The 26593-nt window shown below is 45.5% G+C and overlaps 1 protein-coding gene across 3 annotated transcripts in view; it reads left to right on the forward strand.

Annotated features, from left to right (window-relative positions):
* Positions 1-10137: 10137 nt before the first annotated feature.
* Positions 10138-26593, forward strand: part of LOC135512236 (sodium/calcium exchanger 1-like) — a 181103-nt gene continuing 164647 nt past the window's right edge. Inside the window, exons 1-2 of one of the 3 annotated variants that reach the window (XM_064934043.1) lie at positions 10138-10609; positions 12985-14852. In XM_064934043.1, coding sequence (XP_064790115.1) covers positions 13021-14852 — 1832 coding nt within the window. In that variant the 5' untranslated portion in view covers positions 10138-10609; positions 12985-13020. Of the gene's footprint in view, positions 10610-12984; positions 14853-26593 lie in introns of those variants that run through there. The other 2 variants (XM_064934044.1, XM_064934045.1) reach the window with 2 other exon arrangements.

Here is a 26593-nt window from a genome sequence, read left to right on the forward strand (position 1 = left end):
ACCTACATGTACAAATGACTTCGACTAACGTGTATCCTCGCACATTGACTCAGTACCGGTACCCCCTGTATATAGCCTCATTATTGTTATTTTATTGTGTTACTTTTTATTATTTTATTATTCTTTCTTGAACTGCATTGTTGGTTAAGGGCTTGTAAGTATATATCTACCCATTGTTCCTCTTTAATCCATGAAACTATATGTCACAAGTAAAAGCCTTGGGTGGCTAGTTGATACAATCCCACGTCTTGTAGGTTAAAACCATCTGCAGACTTAGGAAGAATTTTTTTTTTTCTCAATTCATTTTATATCCTGAGATTTTTGAGTATTCTGAAAATAGTTTTAGCAAGGAGAGGATTGAGTTGTCAATATTGGCAGGGTGTATCAAGAGATCATCTGCAAATAAATGTAGATTATATTCCTGTTAACCAATAGTGATACCTGTTACATTTGGGGGGCCCTCGTGATTTGGTTGGGGACCCACACACCCACTCACTTTGTAGGAAAAACATTTTAGTGGCCCCACTCTTGACAACAGAGATAAAAAAAAAAGTAAAACGTGTGCTATGAGGTCTAGTGAAAATGCAGTTTTAAATAAAGTTTTCTGCAGTTATAGACATTTTTGCCATGGAGCAGAGAGAACATTTCACAATTTTATATATAAAGTAAATTCTTGAAAAGTATTACTCTTATTTATCAGGATGCCTACAGCTCTGCTGTTACTACAGTAGGTGGCAGCAAAGGCCTCTCCAACCAAGCTTTTCTTTAAATATTAATTCTTTCCTATTTTGAAATGTAACTCTTGTAGGAAAACCACATATGCTGACAATCTCTTCAAGTGTTCAAGAGCCATATGCTGTTTTTTTCTGTCTTGGATCCTGTGTACATTTCATGCAATAAATTGGATTTTGTTGGTCTTTACTTGTATAGAATTAAAGTTAACCTTGTCTGTTCTTTCTATCATTTTAGCAAGCATTTCATATGAGGGCTGTGGGCATTTCATGAACTGGAAGAGTCATAGTATGAATACAGTACATATTTACTGTATACAGTGGCCACGCCTCAAAATATATATAACCAATATGTAAACAGAGTGGCTGGCTTGTCCCTGACCTTTTATTCCAAGCGCTAATGGTCCCGACGCTTCTGCACATGTGCGGATCACATTCTGCGCATGTGTTTATTCTCTCGACTTTATGCACAGTCTCTGCTCTTCTCCTAGAGTACAGGCTACTCTGGCAAAATGGTGCTCATTTAATAACGTTTGATCAATGCTGAATCAATGTCTGCATGATCAGGGTTTTCTATGTAACATAACCCAAAATAATAGCATAGTACAAAGTTACTGTAAGACAAAAACACCACTACTCATGTTGCCAAAACTCAACAGCATGCAACACTAGGCAAAATACACAGGTAGGCTTTTCACCTGTAAAACTAGAAGAATTATCATTCACAACTGACAAGGAGAAACGTGAAGGGAAGGAGACCACAAATGTGTATCCGCAAAGGTAAAGAAACACATGTGCAGAAGCTTCAGGACCTTTATTGCTGGGAAAGAAAGATCCAGAAAAGGTGGATTCGCACCCACTGCCATATGTACATTGTCCTGGATATCAAAACAGGACTATAATCATCATAACAACACCTTTTCCAATCCCAAGGTTCACTTATGGTGAATGACTCTGTCACTGTGAATTGATTAGTCTATCAGAGCTTGGTGTTTAGTCCACTGTAATACAATTAGGAAAGAGAAAGATATTGTGAGAAATTCTGAAATACAGAATGAGAGAACATTTAAACAATTAAAGAAGTAGCAGCCTAAGGGAAAAAATGTGAAGATGCCAAGCTATATCAAAATAAAATGCATGCTGCTTTTCATACACTGTGACGCTGTAATGTATACGATAATGTTCGGTATTATCAACAGTAAAAAACTCTGAAACGTTTAACGGCAGCATACTGTAAATTATTGTGCTTTGTGGGAAAATTGTTGTATTTCAAATGGTACTGTAATTCCACCCCACAGAATACAGTTCCGTACCATATCTTTGGAGCGCCAACAACCTTTTGAATTGAATTTATTTGGGGTAACAGACATATCCAACAAAGGGAACAATGTGGACCCAGAGGAAATCACTTGAAAGTATTAATTAAAATGTTTGTTTTCAAAGTGGTCCTCGATGGTTACAACTAGTAGGGGCATGGTATTGTTGTTAATAGCTATATTTGTTGAACCTTTTAGTGAGAATAATGTACTAATTTAACTCCTATGTGGTTATAGTGCCCTATCAACTAAAAATGTATAGGGGATAGATTAGAGTGGCAGACAGTCTTAAACCTTAGTACCCTTAGTACCCTCCAAGCTCGTCATCAAGCTCGAGACCCTGGGTCTCGACCCTGCCCTGTGCAACTGGGTACTGGACTTCCTGACGGGCCGCCCCCAGGTGGTGAGGGTAGGTAACAACATCTCCTCCCCGCTGATGCTCAACACTGGGGCCCCACAAGGGTGCGTTCTGAGCCCTCTCCTGTACTCCCTGTTCACCCACGACTACGTGGCCACGCACGCCTCCAACTCAATCATCAAGTTTGCGGACGACACAACAGTGGTAGGCTTGATTACCAACAACGAAGAGACGGCCTACAGGGAGGAGGTGAGGGCCATCGGAGTGTGGTGTCAGGAAAATAACCTCACACTCAACGTCAACAAAACTAAGGAGATGATTGTGGACTTCAGGAAACAGCAGAGGGAACACCCCCCTATCCACATCGATGGAACAGTAGTGGAGAGAGTAGCAAGTTTTAAGTTCCTCGGCATACACATCACAGACAAACTGAATTGGTCCACTCACACAGACAGCATCGTGAAGAAGGCGCAGCAGCGCCTCTTCAACCTCAGGAGGCTGAAAAAATTTGTCTTCTCACCAAAAGCACTCACAAACTTCTACAGATGCACAATCGAGAGCATCCTGGCGGGCTGTATCACCGCCTGGTACGGCAACTGCTCCGCCCTCAACCGTAAGGCTCTCCAGAGTGTAGTGAGGTCTGCACAACGCATCACCGGGGGCAAACTACCTGCCCTCCAGGACACCTACACCACCCGATGTTACAGGAAGGCCATAAAGATCATCAAGGACATCAACCACCCGAGCCACTGCCTGTTCACCCCGCTATCATCCAGAAGGCGAGGTCAGTACAGGTGCATCAAAGCTGGGACCGAGAGACTGAAAAACAGCTTCTATCTCAAGGCCATCAGTTAAACAGCCACCACTAACATTGAGTGGCTGCTGCCAACACACTGACACTGACTCAACTCCAGCCACTTTAATAATGGGAATTGATGGGAAATGATGTAAATATATCACTAGCCACTTTAAACAATGCTACCTTATATAATGTTACTTACCCTACATTATTCATCTCATATGCATACGTATATACTGTACTCTATATCATCGACTGCATCCTTATGTAATACATGTATCACTAGCCACTTTAACTATGCCACTTTGTTTACATACTCATCTCATATGTATATACTGTACTCGATACCATCTACTGTATCTTGCCTATGCTGCTCTGTACCATCACTCATTCATATATCCTTATGTACATATTCTTTATCCCCTTACACTGTGTATAAGACAGTAGTTTAGGAATTGTTAGTTAGATTACTTGTTGGTTATTACTGCATTGTCGGAACTAGAAGCACAAGCATTTCGCTACACTCGCATTAACATCTGCTAACCATGTGTATGTGACAAATAAAATTTGATTTGATTTGATTTGAATGGTTGAGCATTTTCCCTTGTCCTTTTGGTCTGTTTTGCCCTGTAGCCACTGCCAGTTTGGAAGACTTTGATAAGACCTCTTGAAGTGCAAGTGATATAAAACACCAAATATGCATTAATATGCTGTAATGCATAAACTATTCATCAAGCAGCCAACCTGCTTGCACCAATCTCTTGTAATTACAGTAAAATACTGTGAAATACAAACCCATACCCTAAATAAATGTCATTCATTCATCCTTTAATTCATCATGACATTATATGAATGTCCTGTGCAGCCTATCTTAAACATTTTATGAATGTCATCAGAACTGAGCATATTGTCACGGCTTTCGTTGTGGGAAGGAGGAGCGGACCAAAATGCAGCGTAGTTGTGATTCATTTTATTTAATACGGAAACTAATACACGATAAACTAACAAAATAACAAACGTACGAAAACCGAAACAGCCCTATTTGGTGCAAAACACAGAGACAGGAGCAATCACCCACAAACACACAGTGAAACCCAGGCTACCTAAATATGGTTCCCAATCAGAGACAATGACTAACACCTGCCCTGATTGAGAACCATATCAGGCCGAACACAGGAATAGACAAACAAGACATCCAACATAGAATGCCCACTCAGATCACACCCTGACCAATCAAAAGATAGAAACATACAAAGTAAACTATGGCCAGGGCGTGACAGTACACCCCCCCCCCCCCCCCCAAGGTGCGGACTCCGGCCGCAAAACCTGAACCTATCGGGGAGGGTCTGGTTGGGCATCTGTCCGCGGTGGCGGCTCTGGTGCTGGACGTGGCCCCCACTTCACCGCAGTCTTCCCCCACCTTGTCCGCTTCCGTGACCTCCCAGCCACGGCAACCCTACTTAACAACACGGGACAGAGGGGCAGCTCGGGACAGAGGGGCAGCTCGGGACAGAGGGGCTCTTCAGACTCCGGCAGCAGCGCCGGACAGGCGGGAGACTCCGGCAGCAGCGCCGGACAGGCGGGAGACTCCGGCAGCACAGGAGAGGAGGAAGGCTCTGGCAGATCCTGGCAGACTGGCGGATCTGGAAGAATCTGGCTGACTGGCGGATCTGGAAGAGTCTGGCAGACTGACGGTTCCGGCAGATCCTGGCTGACTGGCGGATCTGGAAGTCTGGCTGACTGGCGGATCTGGAAGAGTCTGGCTGACTGGTGGATCTGGAAGATTCTGGCTGACTGGCGGATCTGGAAGAGTCTGGCTGACTAGCAGATCAGGAAGAGTCTGGCTGACTGGCGGATCCTGGCAGACTGACGGCTCTGGCTGCTCCATGCTGACTGGCAGCTCTGGCTGCTCCATGCTGACTGGCAGTTCTGGCCGCTCCATGCTGACTGACGGCTCTGGCTGCTCCATGCAGATTGACAGCTCTGGCTGCTTCTTGCAGACTGGCAGCTCTGGCTGCTCCATGCAGACTGGCAGCTCTGGCAGCTCCTTGCAGACTGGCAGCTCCTTGCAGACTGGCAGCTCCTTGCAGACTGGCAGCTCCTTGCAGACTGGCAGCTCCATGCAGACTGGCAGCTCCGGCTGCTCCATGCAGACTGACAGCTCTAGCTGTTCCATGAAGACTGACAGCTCTGGCTGCTCCATGCAGACTGACATCTCTGGCTGCTCCATGCAGACTGACATCTCTGGCTGCTCCATGCAGACTGACATCTCTGGCTGCTCCATGCAGACTGACAGCTCTGGCTGCTCCATGCAGACTGGCGGCTCTGGCTGCTTCATGCAGACTGGCAGCTCTGGCTGCGCTAAACAGGCAGGAGACTCCGGCAACGCTGTAGAGGCGGAAGGCTCTGACAGTGCTAAACAGGTGGGAGACTCCAGTAGCGCAGGAGAGGAGGAAGGCTCTGGCTGCGCTGGAGAGGCGGGAGACTCCGGCAGCACAGGAGAGGAGGAAGGCTCCGGCAGCGCTGGAGAGGCGAGGTGCACTGTAGGCCTGATGCGTGGTGCTGGCACTGGTGGTACTGGGCCGAGGACACGCACAGGAAGCCTGGTGTGGGGAGCTGCCATCGGAGGGCTGGTGTGTGGAGGTGGCACAGGATGGGCTAGACCGTGAAGGCGTACTGGAGATCTTGAGAGCAGTGCTGGCACAGGACATGCAAGGCTAGGGATGTGCACAGGAGGCCTGGTGCGTGAGGCTGGCACCAACTTCACCAGCCGACTAGCACGCACCTCAGGACGAGTATGGAACGCTGACCCAGGTGTCATCAAATCCCCGACACGCTCCGTCGGGCGAATTCCATATTTAAAGCACCAACACAGCAACTCCCTCATTACTCTCTCCTCTAATTTCCCCATTAACTTCTTGAAACTCCCCAAACCGGATCCGGGTTTGTGACTAAGCCTCAGGCTCATTAGCATAACGCAACGTTAACGATTTCTGAAAATCGCAAATAAAATTAAAATAATGCGTTTGCTCTCAAGCTTAGCCTTTTCTTAACAACACTGTCATCTCAGATTTTCAAAATATGCTTTTGAACCATAGAAATGGACTAATTTGTGTAAGAGTATGCAAAGCTAGCATAGCATTTTGTGTAGCATGTAGCACGCAACATTTTCACAAAAGCCAGATAACCAAATAAATAAAATCATTTACCTTTGAAGAGCTTCTGATGTTTTCAATGAGGAGACTCCCAGACACATACCAAATGCGCAGTGTTTCCTGAAAGCGTCTGTGTGTAGGAGAAATCGTTCCGTTTTCTACATTGCGCCTGGCTACCGAAACGAACCGAAAATGCAGTCACCTACAACGTGAAACTTTTTCCGGATTAACTACATAATATCGACCGAAACATGGCAAACGTTGTTTGGAATCAATCCTCAAGGTGTTTTTTCACATATCTCTTCATTGACATGCAGTTCGTGGAAGCTTGCTTCTCTCTCTGTGCCCCATGGAAAAATACTGGCAGGTGACTTTTTGCGCACCAATTTCGGCGCAGGACACCGGGCGGACACGTGGTAAATGTGGTCTCTTATGGTCAATCTTCCAACGATCTGCCTACAAATACGTCACAATGCTGCAGACACCTTGGGGAAACGACAGAAAGGGCAGACTCATTCCTCTTGCGTTCACAGCCATATAAGGAGATCATGAAAGACAGAGCCTCAAAAATCCTTGTCATTTCCTGGATGCCAAGTCATCTTGGTTTTGCCTGAAGCTCACGTTAAAGGGCACGCACAGAGAAGATATTTGTATTTCTGGACACGTCAGAGTGTTTTCTTTCGAACAGTAGCAATTATATGCATAGTCGAGCATCTTTTTGTGACAAAATATCTTGTTTAAAACGGGAACGTTTTTCTTCCAAAAATGAAATAGCGCCACCATAAGTGTAAGAGGTTAACTCCTTCACAGTCTCTGTTTCGCTCACCTCCAACACAGGCTCTGGTTCTGGTCTCCTCCTTTGCTCCTCACGATAAACAGGGAGAGTGGGCTCAGGTCTGACTCCTGACTCTGCCACACTCTCCCTGAGCCCCCCCAAGAAATTTTTGGGGCTGACTCTCGGACTTCCATCCGCTTCGCCGTGCTGCCTCCTCATACCGGCGCCTCTCCGCTTTCGTTGCCTCCAGTTCTTCCTTGGGGCGGCGATATTCTCCAGGCTGAGCCCAGGGTCCTTCTCCGTCTAATTCGTCCTCCCATGTCCATTCCTTCTTTTGTTGCTCCTGCTGTTTCTTTTGCCTGTTACCACGCCGCTTGGTCCTGTTGTGGTGGGTGATTCTGTCACGGCTTTCGTTGTGGGAAGGAGGAGCGGACCAAAATGCAGCGAAGTTGTGATTCATTTTATTTAATACGGAAACTAATACACAATAAACTAACAAAATAACAAACGTACGAAAACCGAAACAGCCCTATCTGGTGCAAAATACAGAGACAGGAACAATCACCCACAAACACACAGTGAAACCCAGGCTACCTAAATATGGTTCCCAATCAGAGACAATGACTAACACCTGCCCCTGATTGAGAACCATATCAGGCCAAACACAGAAATAGACAAACAAGACATCCAACATAGAATGCCCACTCAGATCACACCCTGACCAATCAAAACATAGAAACATACAAAGTAAACTATGGCCAGGGCGTGACACATATTTTGTGTTTTGGGAATCTATCTCTTGTAATGTACCCACACTGTTCCCAAAACCTAACTAAATGTACTGGGAACCTTTAAAGAACTCAGAAAGTCTGTTCTGTCAACATTCTTGAAACATAAAATGAATGTTTATGCAACCTGATACAAACATTATCTAAATATCAGCATCTCATATAAAAACGGACTATCCTACCGATCCTCAACTTCGGCTATGTCATTTACAAAATGGCTTCCAATAGTCTACTCAGCAAAATGGATGCAGTCTATCACAGTGCCATCCGTTTTGTCACCAAAGCCCCTTATACCACCCACCACTGCGACCTGCATGCTCTAGTCGGCTGGCCCTCGCTACATATTCGTCGCCAGACTCACTGGCTCCAGGTCATCTACAAGTCTATGCTAGGTAAAGCTCCGGCTTATCTCAGCTCACTGGTCACGATAACAACACCCACCCATAGCACGCGCTCTAGCAGTTATATCTCACTGGTCACCCCCAAAGCCAACACCTCCTTTGGCCACCTTCCAGTTCTCTGCTGCTAATGACTGGAAGGAATTGCAAAAATTGCTGAAGCTGGAGACTTATATTTCCCTCACCAACTTCAAACATCAACTATCTGAGCAGCTAACCGATCGCTGCAGCTGTACATAGCCCACCTGTAAATAGCCCACCCAAACTACCTAACTCATCCCCATATTGTTTTTATTTACTTTTCTGCTCTTTTGCACACCAGTATTTCTACTTGCACATCAACATCTGCTCATCTATCACTGCAGTGTTAATTTGCTAAATTGTAATTACTTCGGTACTATGGGCTATTTATTGCCTTACCTCCTCACGCCATTTGCACACACTGTATATAGGACTTTATTTTTATTGTGTTATTGACTGTACGCTTGTTTATTCCATGTGTAACTCTGTGTTGTTGTTTATGTTGCACTGCTTTGCTTTATCTTGGCCAGGTCGCAGTTGTAAATGTGCACTTGTTCTCAACTAGCCTACCTGGTTAAATAAAGGTGAAATAAAAAAATTAACAAATAAACAACTGGACAGTTTTAGTGTTTTGGGAACCTATCTCTTGACATATCCCCACAATGTTCCCACAACCTAAAGAATAATTATTGGAGCCTTTAAAGAACAGACTAAATGTTTTCTGGGAACGTTCTTGTAACATCAGGTAAATGTTTTTTTGCACCTTAAAGGAAACTTTGTAGAATAATCCGCACAACTGGACAGTTCTTGTGTTTTCGGAAACATACAATGTTCCCACCAGATTGTTCCCACAACCTAATGAAACATTCTGGGAAGCTTTTAAGAACAGACATGATGTGTTCTGGGAACGTTTTTGTAACATCAGGCAAATGTTTTAGAGGAACTTTCCATAATCATCCATAGGTTCGGAGAGGTTTTGTGCTACAGGAACTTTAACAGCACCAATTTTGTTTTGAAGGAAAATATTACTGGTACATTGTGTTATTACATTACCTACGAACCTATTGAGAACTTTGGGGTAATGTTCTGAGAACATCCCAAGGATATTTCTTTTTTTTTTAATGAGAAAAAATACATTTTGTTATCCAAAGCATTATTTGAATGTTTTTGGGATGTTATCACCCTAATGTTAGATACAATCCTAACTAGAATTTATTAGGAACCTTAGATAATGTTCTGGGAATGTTCCCGGTTTGCTTGGATGGCGTCAGCGAATGTATAGCTATGACAGCATGCTTTACGCACCAGCAAAACCATCAATTTGAGTGTAGGTTTGTCTATACCTCTGAGGGTCAAATACCATAAAAATGTAGACAAGAGACCTATTCCAAACTACTTTGCCATCGAAAAAATGTATGAGTGGCCCTATGCTATTTAAATCTCTGAGGTCTCACAGTTGTTAATTAATAGGTCAAAAGAGCGAGTTGAGTTACCAACATTACAAGACTCACCACATCACAAAGCAATCCATTAGATCAGCATCAATATATTATGGTAGCCTACGTTATTCCAAAATTAAGGAAACTCGTGTGGGCCTATGCTGTAGAAGGCTACATTATAATGACAATGTTTATTAAAATGTGGGCCTAATTACAATGCATACAACGTTACAACAAGTATTTACAGTTGCGCAATGGGAGGGTCTTGGTGTTGATAGGCGGGTTGGCAGCGGGCCGCATCGCTAGTCTCGTTTCCCTCCGCTATTTCTAAATGCAATCTGAATAGGACGGTATCCAAGCGGGAGAGCTGTGGGAAAGCGCCTACCCGGGAGTTTGTCCGCCTCCACAGAAGCAGCCCGAGTTCTAAACTCAGGTTGGACTAGGTCTCGGTCTGTCTGTGCGCGGAGCTCTGTGGAGAGAGAGAGAGAGAGAGAGAGAGAGAGAGAGAGAGAGAGGGAGAATGAGGAAGAACTCTCAGTGCACCTTTTTGTCCTCCGATATGCAGATTCTCTGATAAAGCATCAGTTATCTGATCATCTCATACAGGTCGTGGAAAACTGCGAGTCTATGGGAATCTTTCACTGTGTTTTCTTCACCTAGGTATCTCGCCTTGATCTCCTATATAACCTGAGACGATTGTGAGCTGTAATAGGCTATTTACTACTGACGGCTCTTGCAGCTCTCTCTTGGCATTTTCACGCCTAGGCTACAACAACTACTATTGCTGACTTATTCTGCCTGTGGGTCTTGCCGTTGCGTCTTGGAACAGGTATGATTATGTTGCTACTGTTATCATTAACATGTCAATATTGGGTATTTGTGTGGCACTATCTTCTCACAGCAAGTTTAGTCCAGGCGATCACCCAATAGTCGATGGAGCGACGGAATGCTTACTTCGAAGACAGAATGTTACCGCATGTCTTGGCTAGCCTATACCATTCCGCATAGGGTATTCTATTTTATACGGATCTACTGGGATTAGTAGACTATTCTGTCTAAAATCAAAATGGTAAAGCCTTGATGGAGACTTCTATTGAGACTATATATACCTCAATTTGTAGGTATTGGTATTCCTTCTTGCGCTTCCTTGCTCTCCTGCCTGACACAAGAAGACGTGGTCGTTTGCGCTAAACAGCATTGCCATGTTTCCAGATACCGACATGAAAGTGAAAGTTGTGTACAACGTGCCTTCACATAGCCCAAACCCGCATAGATTGATTCGTGTCGGCAATAGTTGGCTACATACGGTAAATAAGAACCCATTTGCGCCACTCCATTGCGCCATTCACGTAGTCTTATGCTGGTTAATTGTGCAGGTTGTGCGGTTGCATTGTGGTGATGGGGATTTCTAATATGCGGATTCAATCTGTGGATTAGGAAATTGGTGTTTTCTATTGCATTTTCTGTAGGTCTAGTCATTAATATATAAAATGTAATAAATTGATGGTAACATGTAAAACAATATAAATCACACAACCGTCCATTTACAAGTAGCCTTTCTATTGTAAGTCTGACAGGAATCGTAAACGTTCAACCCGGTAAAGATGCACTGAAGGCGGCACAAAATTGTAGGCTATACACGGCGTGACCATCCTTCCATAATTTATTTATTATATATCCCCAACAGATTGATAAACTAGACCTAAATTATTAGTTATCATATTTAGCCTACTGTTTTATTAATTTCTTATTCAAGTTCATTTTAATATAGAGCTATGTAAAACAATAATTAATCATTGTGAAAATATGCCTATGGAATAAATGGCTTACATTTAAATTATATGGTAAAGTAGTCTATTATAATCTTGGAAAAAAGAAAATAAAACGCCGCACATTGCTGCTCATTCTCCTGGGTAATTTTACTTATGGGTCTTCATCAATCTATTATAATCTTGCCTAGATCTTTGCGTGTCTACTTCTTTTCTGACTACATTGATGCTGAGTTGTCCAGCCCGGTGAGTAGTGTCGCATCAGTCCCGCTTCACTGGATGCTTCCCTTACCCGCGGAGTCTCATCGTATTTAGCAGGCAATGCACACTCAAGATCTTCTCTCTCCCCTCTTATTTCAAAGGTCGGGGAACCGGTCATTATAGAGCAGCGATGGGCAACTAGAGGCTGAGTTTTTTTAGGAACTCAGTCGGGTTCTCAATTTAGTGTTGAGAGTTAGTTAGGATAGAAGAATAGACAAGATGCAATTTCGAAATTTGTTTGTGCATCAGCAGTTTTTCTTGTCACTCAATTAGCCCATGGCAGCTATTTTTTATTTATTAATAAATTAGTCCATCCAACTAAACTTGTAGCAATCATGGTCAAATTACCCACCTGGGGCCCCCATTGATTTTGTTAGTCAATCTCACTCAGATATCGGCAAACATTTCTCTCCACTTTATGGTAAAACGTGAAGAATTATAGGAAATTAGCTGTATAACAAACCTAAAAAATCTCTGCCCCATGGCAAAATGTGTAGAATTACAGCAAATGTGCTTTAAAACAGCAACATTTATACACCCCATGGCAAAATGTGTAGATTTGCAGGAAATTAACGCAAACATACATTTTTTCTCTAAGCTGTTAAGAGGGCAGCCACTAAAATATTTTGCTCGCAAGGTGGGGGATGCCCAAAATGCCCGCTTAGGGCCCCAAAAAGGCGAAGTCTGACTCTGACTGCGTATGTTGGTATGGATGTGGATACGCAGACCCTCATGATGAGGTCAGATGTTTTTGTGGCCTCCACCCCCATGAAAGTTACCCATCCCTGTTATAGAGCCTTGTAAAATATTCTGGATGCAATCAATTGACCATAAACTGCAATGCATGTGACATATCTGCATAATGTTCCCTACAAAGCATATGAAATATGTGAAATGTCCTCATCCCTGCAGATAATCAATAAAAATGAATCTGCTGCTTCCTCCCTTCCCTCCAACTAAGAGGCAGAACCTATATGGTTGGTTCTCTTATAGGCATCACAGCTACTCACCAGGGGAATTATCCACCAATATGCAATTGATATGAAATGTATACTATGGTTATATTATATAATTGACGTGAATTACTACATTGTTTTAACACTATTATTACACTGAGAGCAAATTGTGTTACATTTCCAGTCATTCCAACCCCTTCATTTCCCCCTCTCTGCAGGTTTGGGAAGCAGAGGAAGTGAACCACTCCAGAATCATGGGACACTTTCAGATCTCCCCCATTCTCTCCCTTGGCCTTCGGTTCGTGGTTGTCGTAGCGATCCTGTTCCTCAAATTCCAACATGTGACGGCTATGTCCTCGGATGTGGACTTGGATCAGTTCGTGTCTCCTACTGCCAGCAGCAACACTACTGTGTGCACTACAGCAGGCACAGCATGCGAAAAAGGGGTGATTCTGCCTGTCTGGGAACCTCAGAATCCCTCGTTTGGGGACAAAGTGGCACGGGCTACAGTCTACTTCGTGGCCCTGGTGTACATGTTCCTCGGAGTGTCCATCATCGCTGACCGTTTCATGGCGTCCATCGAAGTCATCACCTCTCAGGAGAAAGAGATCACTATTAAGAGACCCAACGGAGAGACCACCACCACCACCGTGCGGATCTGGAACGAGACAGTGTCCAACCTCACGCTCATGGCCCTGGGTTCTAGTGCCCCTGAGATCCTACTGTCCGTCATTGAGGTTTGTGGACACGGTTTTGATGCGGGAGCCTTGGGCCCCAGCACTATCGTGGGCAGCGCCGCCTTCAACATGTTTGTCATCATCGGCATCTGTGTGTGGGTGGTGCCCGACGGGGAGGTCCGTAAGGTCAAGCACCTGCGCGTCTTCTTCGTCACAGCCACCTGGAGCATCTTTGCCTACATATGGCTCTACCTGATCCTGGCTGTCATCTCCCCTGGCATAGTGCAGGTATGGGAGGGCCTGCTCACCCTCTTCTTCTTCCCCATCTGCGTGTTATTCGCCTGGGTCGCTGACCGACGCCTGCTCTTCTACAAGTACGTCTACAAGCGCTACCGTACCGGCAAGCAGCGGGGCATGATCATTGAGACCGAGGGCGACCGCCCGCTCCCGTCCAAAGTCGACATCGAGATGGATGGGAAGATGCTCAACTCTCACGCGGCGGATTTCCTGGACGGGCCTCTGGGGCTGGACCTGAACGTGAAGGACCTGGATGAGGAGGAGACCCGGCGCGACATGGCCAAGATCCTCAAGGAGCTGAAGCAGAAGCACCCAGATAAGGAGGTGGAGCAGCTGATTGAACTGGCCAACTACCAGGTATTGAGTTCGCAGCAGAAGAGCAGGGCCTTCTACCGCTGCCAGGCCACCAGGCTCATGACTGGCGCTGGGAACATCCTGAAGAAGCATGCAGCCGACCAGGCCCGCAAGGCCATCAGCCTGCACGAGGTCCGCTCTGATGTGGCTGATAACGACCCCGTCTCCAAGATCTATTTTGACCCCGGCTCCTACCAGTGCCTGGAGAACTGCGGCACAGTGGCAGTGAACGTGCTACGCCGAGGTGGAGACCTGACCAAGACTGTGTCGGTGGAATTCCGTACGGAGGATGGATCAGCCAACGCGGGCTCGGACTACGAATTTACCGAAGGGGTGGTGGTGTTCAAGCCCGGAGAGACCCAGAAAGAGATCCGCGTGGGTATTATCGATGATGACATCTTTGAGGAGGACGAGAACTTCCTGATCCATCTGAGCAACGTCAAAGTGCTGCTGGCAGAGGGGGAGGAGGTAGAGAACCCAGAGACCAATCACGTGGAGGCGGTGGCCTGTCTCGGTCTGCCCGCCACGGCAACCGTGACCATCTTTGATGACGACCACGCCGGCATCTTCACGTTCGAGGAGCCGGTGGCGCACGTGAGTGAGAGCGTGGGTACCATGGAGGTGAAGGTGCTGCGTACATCGGGGGCACGTGGGGTCGTCATGGTGCCCTACAAGACAGTGGAGGGCACAGCACGCGGAGGTGGAGAAGACTTTGAAGATACTCACGGGGTCTTGGAGTTCCAGAACGATGAAATCTTGTAAGTTCATATTTTACTTGTGTACAGTGAAGGTTCTTTTAAGTAGTTATTTAGTTTATATGTGGGGCAGACATTACACTGCTTATAAGCATACTATTATGCTTTTTTTTAACATTTACATTTGAAGGAATACTTTCAGACAAAAAAAAGAAAGTGAGTAGGCTGTTGAAATATGTAGTATAATATATGAATCTGTATCCACCGATGCAGTTTATTGTCAGTATCTTTAGATATGCATGTGTAGTCTATGTTGATGCTGGGTTTTGTTTGTCTGTGAATGCCTTGATGAGGATGTTGTGGTGGATGGTGAGTGTGTTTGTGTCATGTCGTGGTCGTGGTCGTGGTGCAGTGGACTGCTCCTGTGCCATTACGAGATGTCGTCAACTCTCTTAGTTTCCGCTCTCCTCTTCGCTTCTTCTTTCATTCATTCATTCTGTCATTCATTCACTCATTTACTTATTGATGTATTTATCGAATGTGTGATTTCTGCAGAAACTGTGTTTCGATCTCACTCAGATTTATCCATGTTTGATCGCTACTCATTCATTTCAGTGGCATGACTAGCCTGAACTCTTTAAGCCTGACTATTGCTGATGTGTATTGAATTGATTGCTTAGTAGACAATCTGAGTATAAATGACTGACTTGACATTCTGGGTTAATGATCAGGCCTGGCTCAATACTGTTCTGGAAAAGAGCATTTCATATTTCTATACATTAAGGTTTGGCATGTTAATTATTTTTTTAAAGGACAAGAGCTACTTGTCTCTCTCTCTAGTCCCCTCTATCCCTTCGTCTCTCCCTCTGTCCCCATACTCACCCTCTTTGACGTGCAGGGGACGATTGAGACAGATTAATGAAAAGGGCTCATTTTTAAACAGATTCAAAGCAGATGTTTAGGTTCAACTTTCCAAGGCCCATTGCATAGTTTCCATAGTGTAGCTCTCACGGCACTGCTAAGTGGATTTTAATAACACTTGTCTAAATGAAATGATGGAGTGTCAGAGGCGAGGGGCCGGCGGTTCTGTAAGGCAGAACTTCTACTCCATCCTATAGGAACCTGTAGGACCCAGTAGACTACAGTCTAACCGCAGCTCTGGGAAAGGAGTGGAATGAATGGTGGAACTGGATTTTGAATTCATTCGAGTTTTCGGCCTGGAATGGAATGGTGTTAGCTGACTGTTGTATTTTTCCTTGCAAGGTGTAATTTGATTTAATATGGCAATATAATATACCATTAGATTAGATGAGTTTATTAGTCACATGCACAGGGTCACAGATGTAATTGCAGAGTACAGTGAAATTCTTATGCGCCAAGCTCTTACAGTGCAGGTCAAAAAGAGAAGTTAATGTCCCAGATGGAATGTCCATAAGGAGAGCAGCAGGGGGAGAAGTGAGAAGTTAATGTCCAGAGGGAATGTCCATAAGGAGAGCAGCAGGGGGAGAAGTGAGAAGTTAATGTCCCAGAGGGAATGTCCATAAGGAGAGCAGCAGGGGGAGAAGTGAGAAGTTAATGTCCAGAGGGAATGTCCATAAGGAGAGCAGCAGGGGGAGAAGTGAGAAGTTAATGCCCCAGAGGGAATGTCCATAAGGAGAGCAGCAGGGGGAGAAGTGAGAAGTTAATGTCCCAGAGGGAATGTCCATAAGGAGAGCAGCAGGGGGAGAAGTGAGACGTTAATGTCCCAGAGGGAATGTCCATAAGGAGAGCAGCAGGGGGAGAAATGAGAAGTTAATGTCCAGAGGGAATGTCCATAAGGAGAGCAGCAGGGGGAGAAGTGAGAAGTTAATGTCCAGAGGGAATGTCCATAAGGAGAGCAGCAGGGGGAGAAGTGAGAATTTAATGTCCCAGAGGGAATGTCCATAAGGAGAGCAGCAGGGGGAGAAGTGAGAAGTTAATGCCCAGAGGGAATGTCCATAAGGAGAGCAGCAGGGGGAGAAGTGAGAAGTTAATGTCCCAGAGGGAATGTCCATAAGGAGAGCAGCAGGGGGAGAAGTGAGAAGTTAATGTCCCAGAGGGAATGTCCATAAGGAGAGCAGCAGGGGGAGAAGTGAGAAGTTAATGTCCCAGAGGGAATGTCCATAAGGAGAGCAGCAGGGGGAGAAGTGAGAAGTTAATGTCCCAGAGGGAATGTCCATAAGGAGAGCAGCAGGGGGAGAAGTGAGAAGTTAATGTCCCAGAGGGAATGTCCATAAGGAGAGCAGCAGGGGGAGAAGTGAGAAGTTAATGTCCCAGAGGGAATGTCCATAAGGAGAGCAGCAGGGGGAGAAGTGAGAAGTTAATGTCCCAGAGGGAATGTCCATAAGGAGAGCAGCAGGGGGAGAAGTGAGAAGTTAATGTCACAGAGGGAATGTCCATAAGGAGAGCAGCAGGGGGAGAAGTGAGAAGTTAATGTCCCAGAGGGAATGTCCATAAGGAGAGCAGCAGGGGGAGAAGTGAGAAGTTAATGTCCCAGAGGGAATGTCCATAAGGAGAGCAGCAGGGGGAGAAGTGAGAAGTTAATGTCCCAGAGGGAATGTCCATAAGGAGAGCAGCAGGGGGAGAAGTGAGAAGTTAATGTCCCAGAGGGAATGTCCATAAGGAGAGCAGCAGGGGGAGAAGTGAGAAGTTAATGTCCCAGAGGGAATGTCCATAAGGAGAGCAGCAGGGGGAGAAGTGAGAAGTTAATGTCCCAGAGGGAATGTCCATAAGGAGAGCAGCAGGGGGTGACGTGAGAAGTGAAGGAAACAATAATAAATATAATAATACACATTTACAGCTGTAACAATGATAAATGTCCATAGTGGGAGGGGACAGGGGGCGCAGGTAGCTGCCTAGTGGTGGCTATTCAGCAACCTGATGGTCTGGGGGTAGACGCTATTGGCCTGTCCGACAGTTTTTGCCATGATGCTCCTATACTGCCCGCGTCGGAGTGATGGAAGCGAGGAGAACAGGCCGCGGTCCTTGATGGTCTTCTTGGCCTTCCTGTGACACCTGGTGTTGTAGGTGTCCTTGAGGGCAGGCAGTGAGTACCCAATGGTGCGTTCGGCTGAGCGTACCACCCTCTGTAGAGCCTTGTGGTCATAGAGATAGTCTCAGTCTACCTCATTGGTTTCATTTCCACCAAAATGATACCAGTATCTACATAGAAACATTTTATTCAATATCTTGCCAAAGTATATTTCATGAATTTTATTCTGGTAATATTCTGACCTAAGTAAAGTTAACCTCTGAGTGGGTAGGAGTCTGTTCACAGTTTCATTTTCAGATTACATGCAGGCTAAACCTCCTACCGCCAGAGAGCTGGAAGCACATGCATTAAATGCCTCCCAACAGGCCCTTGAAAAGATAGATCCCAGAAGGGGAGAGGACATTTTTACTCCGGAAAAATGAATTACAAAGTGGATGATCTAAATTAGAGTGCCCGGGGGCTGCCTCTACCCTAATTCAGCTGCAGACTCCCTCCTTCCTTTGTGTCACAGTCAAGCCAGGAGAGAAGTTTTAGCCCTCTTCTCTTTCACTAGGGCTTTTCTTCCCATCAGAAGGCAAAGTGTAATTTTTCTTCAGAATTGAATGTGAGGGCCTGAGTAGCCCTGCTTGGAGACATGGGCTAGCGCAGTGGCTGTGATTGCTGTTTGTTTGACCGGAGTTCAGGTTGGGGAAATGACTGGAGAGTGGAAGATTGGGCAAATGATGGTGTTTTCAGCACTCTGCTTTTGTCCTCTGTAGGAAGGATAGAACAACTAATGTGAGGCTGGACAGAAATAGCAAGACAAAAAAGAGAGATGGCGAGAATCTTTGTCATTTAAAATGTACAGTTGCATTGTGGTATAGCAAAGCACATTTATGCACCACCGTTTTCAGTCTTTGAATTTCAGGCTGGCAGTATGAGGAGCTGGATAGAGATCCTTATTAACAGAGGAATTTCAATTAGTGCAAGCTGCCATAGCCTCTTGCTATGCTATTCATTGGCCCCACCACACCATGACACTCCGCATCCTCCATTGATCCCTCCCGTGTGAGTGACAGTCACATCCAAGCCGCCGTCCCCCTAGAGTTTAGTCATAAGTCGGTAATGAGGCTTTTGTGAGGTCCGTGTCGCAGTCTCTCCTCTCTGACAGGCCTGTTGTACAGGAATACAGATTCATTTAATTAGCATGTATAATCAACAGACAGCCATTTGCGAGATTTTCTTTCTGTCTGTTTTAGGGGCATGACGGTGGCAATGGTGACACCAGTCACTAGTGCTGTTCTGTGGTTTGGTTCACAGATGACATGGCTAGTGTAACTCCATTAGATAGACATCTTCTTATGGATTCCCCTGTCGTGTTATAAGGAACTATATCCTCAAAACTTTTAGAACTGAAAGTTGTGACTGTGTGTGGACATGATACAGAAGAGCCGATCTTGGATCTGTTGATCGGTTTTGGTCTCCATTCTCTATGTGAATTGTCTCTGGTCCCAGGCCTGTAGGTTTAGCCTGTTTAGATTCTATGACTGTGGCCATGGTATCTATGACACTGTGTGAAGTCGACACCAGCTATGTGAGGACTGTCGCCCTTCAGGGGTGGGAGATAAAGGCCTGTGTTTTATGCAGTCATTGGCTGGCTGGAATGGCCAGTGTGCTTGTTGACGTTTAGATGTGAACCTTTTATAACGGTCTTCCTCCCAGGGCTGTAAGAGGAGTAACAGGTGGACATAACTCCTGCCAAAGTAGTGCTATTACTATGTGCTCAGTAACCGGAGAACACATGCCCTTCACACCCATGGAAACCACTGCTAGAGGTGTGTGTTTGTGTCTGAGTAAATAAATACATGTACAATCTTTGTCTATGTTATAAGTCTTCCTGTCTTTCTATGTGTTCATATCCTGTGTACAGTATACCTCTACATTCAGGAGTGTGCCTGTGTGTATTCATGGGACTGACATCATGATGTCATGGCTTTGTGGTGTCCCTGGACGGTTCACATAAGCAACATGGCTGCTCAAGGTGTGAAATAACCTTCTCACACTGATCTCACCCGGCTAGAGCTACTGCTGCCACTGACATTTGCCCCAGTTCACGTCACAACAATGCCATAGATGAGTTATGGGTAAAAACAGACATGGAACACAGAATGTCAGTGACTTATCCCAAAAAGATGTTTATTTCTGCTTCCCTAACCTAAATGTCAACCTCTTGTCTCTACTCTCTCCACCTCCACCACGTTTCATCCATACTCAGGGAACTCGGACAGAGTTTTTTTTTTTGCGTTGTCATTTTGTCCCGGTTTTGTGCAGTGTGGCAGCACAGCCAGGTCAGTGGAGAGAGAGGGGAAGATGAAGAGGGTGAGTCGTTTGACAAATGAGCCCAAACCGGCTGCCTGCACAGAAAGGTCATCGCTAAGCAACAGATGTGATGTAGGAGAAGAGGAGGGCATCTCCAGACTCCAGGTATATGAAACACAGGAACTGGGGAACCAGTAGGAGAGGACAGAGAGAGGGCCTGAGGGACAGCTGGAGGGAGAGAGAGAGAACATGGAAAAGGGGGAGTAATGGGATAGATAGAAATAAACTGAGAAAAGGGGTGATGGAGGGGAGAGACAGAAAGAGAAAAGGGAGATAGAAAGAAACAGAGAGAGACAGAGTAAGAGAGAAATATATTGCATTAGTGAGTGGACTGGGAGTGAGGATGAAAGCTGAAACAAAGCAGTTGGCATGGATATCAGGCAAGTCTTTGTAGTGGATTAGTGGCTTTAGAAAGTGCTGTTTAGGATGTTTTTCACCGAGCTGACAGTGGACAGATTAGAATAACTTGGAGTCTTCTTTTCCACTGCTCCCAACTTAGACTGCTGACACAGCGCAGTCACAGTTACTCTGATAACATGATGGATGCAATGGCCACACACATAATCAGGCATGCACATATTCTCTCTTAATCTCATCTGCATTTCTCTCTCTTCTTTCTCTCTCTTCTTTCTCTCCCTTCTTTCTCTCTTCTCCTCTCTCTCTTCTCTTCTCCCCTCTCTCTCTCTCTTCTCCTCTCTCTCTCTCTCTCTCTCTCTCTCTCTCTCTCTCTCTCTCTCTCTCTCACTCTCTCTCCCTTCTCATCTCCTCTCCGTTCCTTCTCCCCCCTCTCTCTATCTCTCTCTCTCTCTCACACACACTGTTTCATTTAGCTTCTAGCCCTGCTCTCTCTGCCTTATTTCTCTCTCACTCTCTCTCCCTTCTCCTCCCCTCTCCGTCCCTTCTCCCCTCTCTCTCTCCCCCCTCTCTCTCCCTCTGTCACTCTCTCCCCCTTCTCCCTCTCTCTCTCTCTCTCTCTCTCTCTCTCTCTCTCTCTCTCTCTCTCACACACACACACACACACAATTAAATTAAATACACACATCTCAATCCAGTTGTCATGTTATGATCAACTGCCACCACATATGCACACACTTACTGCAATCTGTGAGCACTTACAAACCTCAATCTACTTTGCATGTAACATCACACACACACACACACACACACACACACACACACACACACACACACACACACACACACACACACACACACACACACACACACACACACACACACACACACACACACACACACACACACACACACACACACACACACACATAAACAATTTTTTACAAAGTCTTCAATCCACCTCAATCCACTTGTCATGTAACCATTATCCCTGCACTGTCAGTTAGTGGCCTCTTATTCTGAAGAGAAACTTTTAAGCCTGTCTGGATTTTCTCCTGCTTTCACCACATTTTTTGTCTGACAGGATTAATATGGTGGGCTCAGGGGCTCCATCCTGACTCAACTGACTCCACTGCTCTCTCTCCTCTCCTGTGCACACATCTGCACTACAGTGGCTCAGAAGTGACACTTTTTACAGTGGGTTGGGATGGGATAAGTCATGACTTCTTGAGAAAGAGAGAAAATAGATTTAAGATATTATTTCAGAAATCTACCCCAATATTCAACAGCCACTTAGAACGCTAACCCACTGTAGAACTCACCTCGCGGAGACAGTATGATGAGGACTATGTCTAGTATGTTCTCTCCCAAGCACATACATATTGTCTGTACATCATTTGTTCAGTAGACCAGACTTCTCCTCTGGCAAAGGTCTCATTTCCAAACTAGATTGGTACTGTACTTTCTCTGGAGTTTAGGGACCTGGATTGAGGGCTTTTAAAAGGGAGGGGGACACACAGATAATCTTTCATATAAATGTCACTTCATTCCCCCACCTGCATAGCTAAGTAGGTTTTATAAAGGGTTATGAGCCCACTAATGCTCTTATTTTGAAATTAATTCTTGGGAAGACAGTGCCATGGAAGGCAATTTATCCACATTAGTCAATGTGAGTAGAGTGCTGGAGAGTGTGCCAATGTTTGTGTGTGTGTGTGTGTGTGTGTGTGTACAACTGTGTGTGTGTGTGTGACTGTGTGTGTCTTTGTGCAACTGTGCAACTATGCATGTGTGTGTGTTCTAAAAATATGTTCTGTCTATGAGAGCATATTCTGAAATTTGTGTGTGTGCGTGTGCGCATGTGCGTGTGTGTGTGTGTGTCTGTATGTATGAATTCACCTCAGCTAGTAAAGACACCTGCCACCGATGCAAAACAAGCCGACGACATAGATGATTATTCTACTCGTGGAGTGCTCAGGGTAACCCCAGCGACTGCTTTTGCAGTGCGTGGTCAAGTGTTTCCTCTGTAGTAAAGCTGAAACCATTTCACGCTTTGCTGGGCCGGCGTGGCTTTTATGTGACTGCATTTTCAACCTACTCAGACACAGAGAGAGAAAGAGAAAGTGAGAGAGGAAATAAGAGTGCAGCTTTCAGAGCCAAAGTCCGCCCTCTTGAATCCGTAATGTCAGGCAGGGGCTTAGCACAAACACTGATGCAAGATCATTGCACAGCTCCAGACTCAGAACATGGCTTCTCTCATTGACCCGGGCCTCCACTGCCCGGCAAGAATGAGCTCCTCTCTATTTCCACACACCACATATCTGGAATAGTTCTGGTAAATTTGGAACAGGGGAGTTCCTAAAAAGGCTTTGAGACGTCCTGTGTGGCATGGGAGAGTTGTTTTAGAGCCAAAAGAGGATTCTGCTCTGTACTCTCCCTCGTTATCACTCCCTTCATCTCTATCATTACTCCCTTACTTCCCGTTGTCAGTACATCTCCGAGCATCTATTTGAACCTGGCATCAGCCGTGTGGTAGAATGGGCTGTTACAGTATAGGTGTTGTTCACACACACACACACACACACACACACACACACACACACACACACACACACACACACACACACACGCTTGATTAGGTTTGAAACCTGGAGCCTCGCTGCAGGCTTAAGGGATATCCCAACCTGATATCTCTAGCTGATATTCTCCTGAGTTCCCCTGATACATCAACCACTGATATCTCCTCCTGCTTCTAACCCCTGTATTACCCGGCGCTTCCTATCTGACCTTTTCTGCCAGTCATATTTTATCTCATTGAGTCACATGGGGGGGGGGGGGGGGGTGGATTCAGTCAGGTCCGTTACCGGTCATACCTGTAGTGTTATGGAGGTGACATGGTATTACGGGATGACTTATGATGGAGTTATGAATGTATTACCCCTAGCTTCAACTGATAAATTCTAGATGTCCTTCATGTCAATGCCATCCTAAGGGATTTGGTCCCAGTCCCCTGGCCTCTGGCCTACTGTGACAGGATTTCCCAAACAGGATTAGAATGGTGGCGTTTTCAATCCGGCCAAACATCAGGGAGAATCACCTAGAATCCCAGATGAGTCACTTACAGTGTTCTCTCTCTTCAGCTACGGCGAATGTTCACTCTCTCCCAAACACACCAAAGAGCTGGTTAACTAATTAGGCTAATTTTATGTATTTAATATCCGGAAAAGTGCCATTTACTGTAGCTGTGAAGGTTCAGCTCACCTGATCTGTAAACCCCTTGTTAAGAGGGCCGCCTCATAATGAATCACCTACCCGCAGATGACTCACTCTGTCTAAGGGGAAGAGCGTGAAAGAGGGAGAAACTGGGAGAAAGATAACTAAGGAACAAAAGAGAGCGAGAGAGGTAGTGAATAAATGAATGAGCACGTTTGTCAAGCTGGCAGGAAGCAGATCCGTGGAGGACAAGCCTATCCCATATCCCCCATTCCTCGCCTCCGGCCTGTCACCATGACAATTTGTATCTCTCAGGCCGGCTCCCGTCAGATGGATGGCCAGTCAGTGGGAGCGTCCTGATGGTGATCAGTGAAATATGGAGCGTTTATCAAAGATTTTCTCTCTCTTAATAAATTACTGGGAGTAGGCACGCAGCAGGACTCATTCTTCATACCAGACCCCCTGATACATATGACACACACACACACACACACACACACACACACTCACACACACACACACACACACACACACACACACACACACACACACACACACACACACACACACACACACACACACACACACACACACACACACACACACACACACAGATGTTTTATTTTATTTATTTTTTATTTCACCTTTATTTAACCAGGTAGGCAAGTTGAGAACAAGTTCTCATTTACAATTGCGACCTGGCGTGTGTGTGTATGTGTGTGTGTGTGTGTGTGTGTGAGTGTGTGTGTGTTTGTGTGTGTGTCAGCTGGTGTGGCTGAGGTCTGGAGGTCCTGACAGCAGGACTCTGAGTTAATAAGCCTGGCCTGCCTTGTTTCTTGTTCCAGCACCAGATGTTCAAAAGCCTCGAGATCTTCAATCCACGTGTGTGTGTGTGTGTGTGTGTGTGTGTGTGTGTGTGTGTGTGTGTGTGTGTGTGTGTGTGTGCGTGCGTGCGTGCGTGCGTGCGTGCGTGTGTGTGTGCGCGCATGCTTGTTACCCTGCGTGTGTTCCTAAGTCTGTGTCCTCTATTTACCATCGTTTTGTGTTTTGTGTTTGTGTAGGTGTGATTGTCTGTTTTTCTGTCTCTTTCTCTGTGTGGTTGTGTGCGTGTGTGTGTGTGTGTGCACATATGTGTGTGTGTCAGTCTGTTTTCCTTTGATACCTTACACCCCGTGCCTCTAGTCCACTGCTGCCAGTAAGATTAAAGCCCTCATGCTGGTGGTTAGCTCAGAAAATATCCTTCATTGAAGACCCACCCACCTGGCTGAGGTTATCACACATTAATCCACATTGTCTGGGCTTTTGGGGGTATAGTCTATCTATGCATAGCTCTTATCTAGAATACATGTCCCCCTCACAGAAATGACCTGAACATGTTCATAACACCCACCCTGCTGCACTTTCAGAGAGAGGACTGGAATAAACCTAATCATCCACAGAAATGACCTGAACATGTTCATAACACCCACCCTGCTGCACTTTCAGAGAGAGAACTGGAATAAACCTAATCATCCACAGAAATGACCTGAACATGTTCATAACACCCACCCTGCTGCACTTTCAGAGAGAGAACTGGAATAAACCTAATCATCCACAGAAATGACCTGAACATGTTCATAACACCCACCCTGCTGCACTTTCAGAGAGAGGACTGGAATAAACCTAATCATCCACAGAAATGACCTGAACATGTTCATAACACCCACCCTGCTGCACTTTCAGAGAGAGGACTGGAATAAACCTAATCATCCACAGAAATGTTCTCTGTGTTCCCTAAGACCTAAACAAGGGATGAGGTGTCAGTTCGCTTAAATCAAACATCAATGTACAAGTCCATTCAGGGAGTCTGTTGAAATTCAAACTGTGACTAGTTGAATAGTCCACTATTTTCAATCAATTTTCAATCCAAGAGGACATGTTTCCAATTCATCTCCTGAATAGATAGAGATGAAATTGAGTTGAGTCCAACCCTGTCTGTAGCAGAGGCATAGTGCACAGCCCAGTGCTGTATGATTGACATGGTGGGGCTATGTCTGTCTGTCTGCTGCTGCATTGAGCTGGTTGTTACTTAGTGGATCAATGTTGTCGTTCATTATAGCCTCTTTACTTCAAGAAGGGGAATTGACAGCGGCTTAAAATGGGTGAATGATAGTCAGAGGACATTCCTGTCTGTCTGTCTGCTCTGCTTGCATGTAGGCTAACCTGGAAAAACCTGGTCATTGCAATGTAGCACGTGACGTCCCAAGATGGTGCAAAGTCGAAGAAGTTAGAAAAGTGCTGCAGGCTCGTTTCTTTTGTTTCTCTCTCTCTCTCTCTCTCTCTCTCTCTCTCTCTCTCTCTCTCTCTCTCTCTCCCTGATGCACTCACACACACACACACACACACACACACACACACACACACACACACACACACACACCAACACAGATACACAACCCCAGCCCAGGCCTACAGGCAGCCTGGCATCCTAATTTCAACCGAGCCATTATGATGAGAGCTTTGTTTGGAGACAGAGAGACACTTGATCCTAACACAAGACAAACACTAGGAAGGTAACTCTGCCAGCTCTGCCCTCTGCTCTCCTCTTCCCCCATAGACTAGGTCTGTTCTCAGATCTGGGCACTGGGCACTGGGCACAGACATCAATTCAATGTCAATTCAATCCAATGTCTATTTCACATTGGTTCAACTTAATGTCATTCAAATGACATGGAAACAACGTTAATTCAACCAGTGTGTGCCCAGTGGGTCCACACTTCTGGGCTACATCCAGAATAAAACATTATTCCCTATGTGGCCAAAAGTACTGCTCAACAAAGGAAATAGGGTGCCATTTTGGAAGCACGCCTTGTCTGGGGCCTGTGTGTTGTTG

Source organism: Oncorhynchus masou, chromosome 24 (assembly GCF_036934945.1).
Source record: "Oncorhynchus masou masou isolate Uvic2021 chromosome 24, UVic_Omas_1.1, whole genome shotgun sequence".
Taxonomy (NCBI): Eukaryota; Metazoa; Chordata; class Actinopteri; order Salmoniformes; family Salmonidae; genus Oncorhynchus; species Oncorhynchus masou.